Source organism: Wasmannia auropunctata, unplaced genomic scaffold (assembly GCF_000956235.1).
Source record: "Wasmannia auropunctata unplaced genomic scaffold, wasmannia.A_1.0 LD335736.1, whole genome shotgun sequence".
Classification (NCBI taxonomy): domain Eukaryota; kingdom Metazoa; phylum Arthropoda; class Insecta; order Hymenoptera; family Formicidae; genus Wasmannia; species Wasmannia auropunctata.
In genome coordinates this window covers 529,292-539,563 of record NW_012027154.1, presented here as the reverse complement: position 1 = coordinate 539,563, position 10,272 = coordinate 529,292, and the positions used below count along the sequence as shown (strand labels likewise).

The following is a 10,272-nucleotide window of genomic DNA, read 5'->3' as shown; positions in this document are numbered from 1 at the left end:
ACCATAGGAATTGACATTTCTCGAGGCGCGAAATATGGCCGCCGGAGGATCAATAGAGGATGCGTGAGGGATTGAAATCGTCCCGTGCCCCGTGCCGCCGCACGGCCACGCACGACAGTGACTCCTCGCGATCGCCGCCCGTGAAACGCGCGACGGTCGCCGTTCCCATCGGATGCGGCGCAGCGACGCGAGGGCTCGTTCTCTGTGCGCGCGCGCGCGCGCACGCCGTTCAGCTGATTCGCGGTCGACGAGTGAAAGTGCTCCGAATACCTGTCGAGCCGTGAAGACCGCGGAGACCTGATCCGTGTGCGAGCGCGATGCGTCGAGCGCGAGGTGGTGACGTTCGGCCGTACTGAAAAAGTTCCTAATGCAACTTTAGGTAGTAGCACGACAATACGATACAAAAGCCGAAGGTCGATTTCTCGTAGAACAATTAGAAGTGATGTTCTTCCTGCCTCTCCTTCTCTCCCGTGTTTTGCCTAACTCCTGGTGTACAACGATGAAAATAAACCGTATACGACAGCCTTTCCTTTCGATTAAGACAATACAGAATTTTCCTGAGACAGCAGCAAAAGTGAATTTCTATTCTAATTACAATTTATAGAAAAATAGAGAATGAAAAGTGAATTCTTCTAATTTTGATAATAAATTTAAATTTTTCTACATATATAGAAGTCAGTAATACGTATCTGCAATATTTAGATTCTTCTCGTTTTTACACGCATTTTAATTTGCATAATTCTTGCTGCAGCCTGTTTCTTTTTCTTTTTGGAGTTCGCCGATACTTATGGAGGAGGGACCTGGATTTTCGACAGTCGTGGCTCCAGGATATATGCACATTTGGGACTTCCTCTCTCGTCACGTGCATATATAATGTGATAATGTGAATAATATCGTGCGTGCTTCAGTATGCCCCGTTGTTGACGCTCATCAGAATTGTTCCTTTGACAACGCTCCGCCTTTAACTATGGACCTCGGGAACCTTCTTTCACATGTGCACAATACAACGTTACTTATGTAATAGTCTGCATCTGGGCCACGATTGCATTGTGTGTCGCATTTGATATCTCGTGGGGAAGACCGCGCATCACTCACGGCAGTGAATTTAATATGGACACTTTGCAACTGGCTCTGGTGGCCGTCTTTACATTCGTCTGCGGTGTAATATGTACCCTGGCGTTGCAGTTTTACCTGTTCAAGAGGTACTTGGACTCGGGACCTCAGGTCGCTCCGCCGCAGAGGCAGCTGCAGCATGGCAAGGCGCAGTTACCTAAAGAGCTCGTGGAACAGATGCAGGAGGAACGGGCGAACTCCAACAACAGCATGGCCCGTCAGGCGATGTCACAGGGCAATGAGAACCTGGCTATAAACCTTACGCTGCAGTTCCTCTTCAATGAACTGCGGAACGCTGAACGAGTGCGTCTCTGGCTTTATAGGAAATTAAATAACGAATTCAAGGAGCTTCTGACGCAGTCGACCACCGCCAAGCTGTTAGACAGTGTGAAAGTAAGATTCATCAGTTAGAATGATTACGGAATGATGTAAGAGAGCCTTTGTATAATGAATCCTACGTAATTGTTTTTTTTTTTGCAGTTGAGAGACTTGAACCTCGGCACGCAATTTCCGACGATAAAGGGTTTGGAGGTCGCCGATTCAAAAATCGACGCTGACACGGGTTTACTGGAGTCTCTGGACTTGGCCTTAGATTTACATTACTCAGGAAACTTTCAATTGTCTATAGATGTTAAGATGCTGCTCGGTAAAACAGCGTATATGGCGTTGCAAGGTATTATACATATGGTATAAAAAAAAATAAAAAAGAAATAGGACTATTATATTGTTTATATATTGTCGATTTTTACAGTAAAGCGTATCAGTGGCAGAGCTAGGCTGCAATTTACTCGCGTACCATATACACACTGGTCGTTGAGCTTTTATTCGGATCCGATCCTGGAGCTGGAAGTGCAATCGCAATTCCAAGGCCGTCAATTACAGCCGCAGATAATCTCAATCATTACCAGTCAGATTAGGAGGGCGGTGAAGCGGAAGCATACCCTGCCTCGTTACAAGATGCGTTACAAGCCGTTTTTCCGAAGATTGAACGACGAGGCCGTGGATCTCTCAGAAGTGAGACCTAATTAATACCTTTAAATTTATTTAGCTTTAGATAATTCGCGTGTGTGCTTACGAAAAACTTCAATTCGAGAAGTAAAGACTAGCTTTTGTAAATTTGTTTTGATTTATTTTCGCACAATATCGGTATTTATATTCTTTTCAGGTCGCCAGTACTCAGCTCACTCCAGGTTACTTGGAGGTCGTACTATTGGAGATCAGCCGACTAAACCTCGCACCTATCGTCCTCAACAGCGGCGAAGACGTGTCGCAGATAGAAGTGTATTGTACCATGTGCATGGATTCCACGCCGTGGATCTACTTGACGCAGTACAGCAGCGTCCCGTACATGGTGCTGGACTTGATCATCAGTAAGACGGGCTCCCAGCAGCTGGGCGTGGTGTTCAAGCAGGAGGTCGTGCCGGAGATCGGCCAGATGTGCGTGCTGGTCGAGACCATAGTGTCCGGCAGCCCGGCGGCGATCGCCGAGATGAGGAAGGGCGATATCTTGGTGGCGGTGGACGGCAAGAAGGTGTCGAGCATGAACCAAGTAGCGAAATTCGTCAAGTCCGCTGTACAGCGACGTTTCATTATCCGGGTGGAGAGGCGATACTCGAAGGCGGATTCAAGCGAAAGAGGGCAGAAAACGGACAACGAGAGAACATCCTTCACGGAAAGGAAAGCGTCGAAGAGCGATTCCCTGGGCAGGCTGGACAGCCCGAGCGCGGAAGATGCCGGAAAGATGAAGTTCGAGGCGCAGATCAAGTTCTCCGATCTACGAGATTCCGACACCGATCTCACGGACTCCCGATCGGAAACCGGTAAACTATTCAAGAGAAGAAAAAGCAGCATCCACACGGAAGAGGTCGCCCAGACACCCGACACTACGCCGTCTCGACGAATCTCGACGATCTCCACGTCGTCGGCGTCATCCGGCAATGTTCAGTTTTACCTTCCGGACGACAGTAACACGTCCAACGTCACCGATCTATATCACAACACGAAAGAGAAATCATACGCCTCTCTGATCACCTTCGAGGAGACCAAGAGCTTCCGGATCGATTCTGAATTGCAGTACCTAAATTTGGGTGTATGGGGCCGTGTGAAGGGCGGTGAAACACCACCGAGACTGCTGGGCTACATAAACGCGCCTGTAAAATTAATCTTGGCGCAGTGTTGCACTTCCACGACTGGACATTATCTAAAATGTCACGCCTTGTTGCCTCCGGACAGTGGTAGGTTTCGAAAATTATTTTTTCCTCTTATCTTTTTAAATGAAGTCGATTAATAATAAAGAAATAAATATATTGTGTATCGGGATTTTATTTTGTTAGCTCTCGAGAGAATTATTCGAAAATAAATTTAAAAACCTAATTAAGAATTTCTTTTAAAGCTTCTTTAGCGACATCCTACGTAAGACTTCAGGGTTACTCGGGATTCGATCCAACGCTTTGTTACGGCGACATCCTGCTGTCGTACGTATGGGAATCTTGTCGGCCGAGCGATACGGTCAATGATTTCGGGAAGAGGGAGAACGCAGAAACTGCCAAAATTCAACCGACCCCAAGTGAGGAAATCGCCGACAGAAAGATGCACGATTTCATCAGGACACATTTCCACAGGGCGACACATTGTGATTTTTGCACGAAAAAGGTACGGCACTACAAATTAATAATTTATTTAATTTATTGAATTGCTTATATATACAAGATAAAAATAAAACTAATTACGTATCTTTGTAATGTAAAAATTTGATATCCGAAAGAGACAAAGTGAGAGAGAAAGTTGTGGAATACATGGTATATTACAATAATCAATAATTAAAAAATATATTAATAAACGATAATACAAACATAATCAATAATAAAAAAATGAATTAGACCGCGTAAGTGAATAACATAAATTTGAGAGCGTCTTCTACAGTCGATAAGATGTATTACATTTGTATAATCTAAGCATTCTAAGCTTCAAAAATAAGACTTTATTTTATTTTATTTTACAATATTTTACCCCTATTTTATTCTATCTGGAGATCATCCGAATTGCTTTCTGTGTAGATTTGGCTAAAGGATGCAGTACAGTGTCGAGACTGCGGTATGGTGTGCCACAAAAAATGCGAGATGCGTTGTCAGTCGTCCGGCACTTGCGGTGCGGAAAGTCTAGCAACGCTAGCGTTAGAGGCCGACGAGATCGAGCCAAACATCGGGGATATCTCTAGCCCGGAAATCTCTTTGACCGGATGCGAAGATAATGTACAGGTACTCAAGACGTAGAATTTTAGGGCATTTTGCTATTCGCGAGCGTAATCGTTTTGCATTGCGACGTACGATGCTTCCTATACGGGACAGCAGATTCGGACCGAAAGGAAAGATTTATAAGCTTCGATATTGGCAACTAGAAAACACTATTTACCTTTTTTTTAAAAGAAGAAAAATCTATCTATAGTTAGTATTGCTTAAATATTGAGTTGAAAACAATGTAGTATTTTACCTTCTAGTCCGACGCTGCGAATCTATGATAATTAAATAATTAATATTTGTGATATTATTTTGTATATTTGTATTATAATTTAGACACTGCTATGATTTAGACAATGTTTCTTTTATGTTTACACAAATATGCAATTTATAATCACATCGCAACGTTGATTCATCAACTATTTTGCAAGTATACTTCATGACTTTTTGAAGAAGTACACTCTACGTTTCTTATATTATAATTTAGATACTGCCTAATGTTGATGTCTTACCAAATGTAAATAAGGACTTAAGAATAATATAAAAATATTATATATAATACATATTATATAATATTTGTATAATATATAATATTATTATATATTACATATAATATATAAAAATATTTAAAAAGATATATATATTTATAATATTTATTATTTAGTATTTTTATATAGCAATAGTGGACTTATTTCCACATTTGATCGTGTCGTTTTTATTTATTTATTTATTTATTTCCTTTTGGAGTTATACTGAAAGAAACGATTTTTTTATGTGATATTTATTTTGTTGACATATATCATTTTAAGCACTGATCACGCGAACAAATAATTATAGTTATTACATATCGATGGAATATAGGACGCTTGATGATGTGTCACATGATTTAAGAGACTATACAAATTTCGAGGACTCACACTGTGTCTTGAAATGCATTTATCTTGATATTTTGTATATATAGAAAGCAAAGATTGTTAAGCGTGACTTGCATTCTGTTGTTGGCAATAAAACGAACTGAACATATGCACGGGGAGGTGAAGGTTCTTTATAAAGCTTGCACCTTGACCTTGCCTTTGTTCTCACAATGAATTACGAGTAGATAAATATGTTTAATTTCCTTTTTCGTATGAAACCAACATTTTTTATAAATTATCGATAAAGTATACAGTCTATATGTATGTAATACATTTGTGAGTATTTTGCAAAATAACATTTTTTTAAATTATTATTCTAAATAAGATTATTTTTAAACTTCTTAATGCAGATTTTTATTATGTGAATGCACAGCATCCGAATCTACTTATATTTCATTTCAGTTTAATGTTTCTGAATTTGGCTGGCAATTAATAAATGAAGAAATATAAAGTATTTTGAAATTTTATAGACTTTCTACTTTATTGATAAAACAACGTATATTTCACGAAAATAGCGCAATCACTTTTGCACTTTTAATTTATTATTTTATGAATAGCTTGTTACTGTAAAAGAAGAATGGTAAAAAGGTATTAATCTATTTAAAATCCATTAATCGATTAATCAGGGCGCAAGTATGATGGCCGTGAAGGCTAGTATAGCTAACACTCTATTGGGCCTGAAGAAGGCTGGAAGTACCAGTTGCTTGGCCCCACCGGCTTCCGGTATTGGTCTGGCATCTCGAAGTCTCCCCCCAAGTCCCTGTGCATCCCGCAAGGTAGAATAATAACACACATTTGTTCGCTCGAAGCGGAGAAGGAACGTATGTGCTCGATTTGAAAAAAAATTCTATCTGATAAAAATTTCTAACAGCTTTTATTCATTAGCATTGCTATCCTAATGGGATATAATGGTGGAAAAGAATTCAAGGTGATAACATTACATTTCGAACATATTATTATATAATTATATAATTATATTTTATGTTACTTTTAATTGAAAAAGATTACAAAGTATTGAAACTTAATATTTCATAATTAGGTTAAAAATGGATCTAAATTTGTTTATATTCTGCATTTTGCTTTTTTGATTTTCAAAATTGCATTAAATTTTGAATGACTAAAGAACTGCGGTAATTTCATTAAAATATTCTTTCTTCTCGCAAATTGTTATGCGATTTTTTTATTTTACCATTTTTTTACCTGGGTCGCATCAAACCTTCTCCGCTTCATTTTCTTTCACGTCTTCTCAAACTGAAACAAAAGGAAAGAACATGCTCTTTGAAAAATTTTCAATATCTTGCAATTCTCATGCTTGTGTGTTTATTCGCTTTAATCATTCCTTCATCAATCATGCCTTACAATCGCCCTCAAAAATACTTGTTAACTCACATACAACTATACAAGAACGCATACAATGCTAAAGCGATTGGTAACTGTGTATACTAACGACAATCGATAGAATTTGAGGCAATTTTAGTTAATCATTAATAATTAATCATTAACGTTTTCATAGATCACCCATTTATGAATGCCTAGATTCTTTCCCTCAATGCTTAGTGAATAATCACTCATCTACAGATTATTTCTATCGTAAGATGTTACGTTTATCACTACTTGCCCGAAACTGCTGCAAGTTTTCTCATTGACGAGGATTTTCAACAACACGATGAGCGCTGATCACACAACACTGATTGCATTGCACCTTAACACTGGAGGCAAGCTTCCACACGGTGATCATACAGATATAGGAAGATCAATGCGACTCACACGCATGATCGGCTCGACCGCTTGATTATGTTTCACTTTCCGAATCGGCATAACATCGAACAAGGATGCCTCTCGCCAGAGAGCGCGCTGCATTAATCAATCTGATCGAATTGTTGAAACGTTTAGAGTTCATTGGCTGGAGGTCTGGGAATAAGTCCTGACCTCTTGGAGGGTGCTGAGCCAAGTGTTGCAGCTCCACTTATGGCCGGCGACCTGGACGACGGTCTTATGTCGAGGGCCAGGGACACCGGCAAGTTCTTATATAAGTACTTGGAGCCGCAGGAGCGCGTCGAGAAGATCAACATTATGGTACGCGAGACTTTTTTATACAACTAACTTCGAAGTAGGTAACTCGAGAGATTCGTTGCACGGATCTAAAAATCCATGGACTACTGAATCGAGATATTCAGAAATCCAAGAATTTCCCGGATCGAAGAATTTAATTCGAGAATCCTTGAACTTCGGATCACCGTGATGAATGACAAAATTTCTCGTATGCTCAATATAAAAATGTACAATAACTGTAGGAATCCGTAAAATAAACATGTCTTTTTGCAGATGGGAAAACTGAAGAATGCGCTAGACGCCGAAACTACCTCAAGATTGGAGCTGTCCCATAACGGGGATGCGGACAGCATGAAACTGATCGCGCAGAGCGACCTGCGAGTACAGGCACTAAGCGTGCTGCTTCTGCACTACTGCGCCGGCTTGCAACACGCGCAGGAGGCGGTGGATCGACCGCAAGCCAGCAAGGAATCTTAATAGGAGCGCATCGAATAAACACGACAGCTTTAAGAGAAAATCGCATTTTACCCTATTTCTCTTCTCTATGAAAAAACGAAACGTGGAAAATGTAGCGATATTTGATAATGAAATAATAATGGTTTGCTTTCGCCATTTATGTTTTAGTATCCACTTATTTAAAATGAGCAACGACTGGATACTACTATGTTCATCAATTTTATGATGTTGATATTGCCGATTTTTAATATCGATTAATTGTAATATTGAAATTGTAATGTTATCAGGCTGTATAAAATGCACAGCAATATTTATATTATTATGCACATATAAATAGGGAGCAAGTATCTAACGGTATTTATAAACATTCCATCGGTGCGTATATCAGACTCATAAATTATATCTTATAATCACTTTTTCTCGTTTCTACTATTTACTGTAAAATATTTTAGAAAACATTACTTATACGTAGCATTATTATAACGTTACGTAACGGTACATTTTCCAAAATTTAACGTTGATGTAACGTTATAAACATTAATATAATGTTTCAGAGAGAAAGAAAGAGAGAGAGAGAGAGAGAGAGTGTGTATGTGTGTGTATATTTTTGATTGCATATTACGCCATAGTTGTTCCAAAGCCTATTCTACATTAGTCAATTGATTAAACACGACTCACACGAATGTCGGTAAGAAGACAGAGATGATAAAACATAATTATTAATTTATTAGTCCGAAATTTCAACATCCCGTAATAACAGATCTTTAGCGAGAAATCTTTGACAGTTACAAATTCTATTCTCAAAATCTCGTTTTTAGAAAGGCTTTATATCATAATTTCTACATCTTTAATTTACAGAATTTAATGTTAACAATTACAAACGAGTATGTAATTATTTGCACTGTACAGGATTAATCGAATTCTGCGTTACGCACACGTAACTGACACATACGTAAATTACACGCAAATAATATAATTTTATGTATCTATATTCTAATAATTTTATCGATTCGCCTGTAATAATTTGCGTTACATATGTAGCTGGATAATACTCAGAGATGAGATTATCGTTCACCAAGAGAGAACACCAAACTCGTTAAAATTAGTATTAATAGATTGTTATAATAACAATTATCGCAGTGTGCGTAGGAACGTGCGTGTGTATTCACGCGACAAGAAAATGCTTTGGTTTGTGAAAAGATGTTATCTAAAAAAAAAAGAAGCTTTCCGTAAAAACGATTTCTCAAATGCCGAATCAATACATTTTATCTGATAACTATTTTATGCGATATATATTAGATCCGCGAATGTAACGTGTGATGAACATATATTACGAATTTATAAGACTATTTATCGATTGAGATTGCCGATCTGTAGATAATGATCTGTACCGGATTGTTGAATACGGTGCACACGGTTGTGCATTGCGCCAAAATACGTGTGATAAGACGATATATTGCACGTTTCTAATAACATTTTCCGACTCTATGTCTTTTTGGACAAAGCCAATTTGCGATCTTAATCGTTGAAAAAATGTTTCACAGACGGAATTTTAATATCTATACTACTTTCTACGTCTCTTAAATTTACATTACATTCTACTGTTTATAATCCTTATTTATTAAATAATTCTCTTTCAGATTCTAATCGTACAAAAAGAAATGAAAACACAGATGCCATGACTCGACGTTTTTCAGTGTCTTACTTAAGAATCGCAGATGGTGCCAAATAACTCAAATCTCAACACAGAACATATCTATCAACTGGAACAATTATACTGAATGGTTAAACAACTACATATTATATATATTTGCACATTGAAGATGAAGAGAGAGTATATGTTTAATACTGAGAAAGCTGGGAGCGAAAAAGTGTTGGCGTTATATTTAGCATTAGATATGATTCTGCGATTCCGATCTCTCTATTTACGTAAAAAAAAAAAATGCAGTTGGCTTTTTCGACGGCAGTTGGATGGTGTAACGCTAAATGCGCTGAATGAATACAGATCTTTGACTGTTAAATCTATAATCAAAGAATTTTACCGCTTTGGCCTAAATTGATACGATGACCAGCGAAGAAACTGTGCGACTTTTGACTGTATTTAACTTAATTGTTCACAGACGTTTGCATTTAATAGACTTACGAGGCAGCTTCGTATTAGCGAAATCCATCCATAAGCATTTTTGTGTGGCTGTAATTTAAGGTGTTGCGTCTCGCGATTGCAAACCGATGTAATATCGCTCATTGTTATTCTATATAAAGTGGACATAAAGGTGAATATAGATTGTTAATCATTGTAAACTCACTATTTATGATATCCCCTAGTATGAATGTTTTATTGCGATCTATTGACGCTTGAAAATGTAATTGCATGATTTATAAGACCTGCACTTGATTTTTAATTGGAATTCTCATTTAATTGCAGATCATACATCAATGCCATTATTCGAAATAGAATTTACTGTAGACCTTCTGTGTCATCTTGCGAATTGAAATTTATT

The 10,272-nt window shown here is 38.2% G+C and overlaps 1 protein-coding gene across 5 annotated transcripts; it reads left to right on the top strand.

The window, feature by feature from the left end:
* The first annotated feature begins 122 nt into the window (after positions 1-122).
* LOC105456262 (PDZ domain-containing protein 8) lies at positions 123-9,373 on the top strand. Of its 5 annotated transcripts, none has more exons than XM_011700192.1 (10): positions 123-379; positions 775-1,506; positions 1,594-1,786; positions 1,865-2,127; positions 2,279-3,347; positions 3,506-3,765; positions 4,170-4,370; positions 5,890-6,039; positions 7,157-7,339; positions 7,589-9,373. In XM_011700192.1, exons 2-10 carry the CDS (start codon positions 1,111-1,113, stop codon positions 7,790-7,792), a joined length of 2,919 nt encoding a protein of 972 aa, XP_011698494.1. In that variant the 5' UTR covers positions 123-379; positions 775-1,110; the 3' UTR covers positions 7,793-9,373. The 5 variants fall into 5 exon arrangements, with proteins under 5 accessions (XP_011698494.1, XP_011698493.1, XP_011698492.1 ...); XM_011700191.1 differs by having other exon boundaries at positions 123-574; positions 752-1,506; XM_011700190.1 differs by having other exon boundaries at positions 123-1,506.
* The last annotated feature ends 899 nt before the right edge of the window (positions 9,374-10,272 follow it).

What these genes read in the sequence shown, in the direction of transcription:
- LOC105456262 (XM_011700192.1), top strand. Translation starts at nt 1,111, where the DNA reads ATGGACACTTTGCAACTGGCTCTGGTGGCCGTCTTTACATTCGTCTGC. An exon ending in GATGCGAAGATAATGTACAG is followed by an intron (nt 4,371 to 5,889) that starts GTACTCAAGACG and finishes TCGATTAATCAG; the next exon opens with GGCGCAAGTATGATGGCCGT. An exon ending in TCGAGAAGATCAACATTATG is followed by an intron (nt 7,340 to 7,588) that starts GTACGCGAGACT and finishes GTCTTTTTGCAG; the next exon opens with ATGGGAAAACTGAAGAATGC.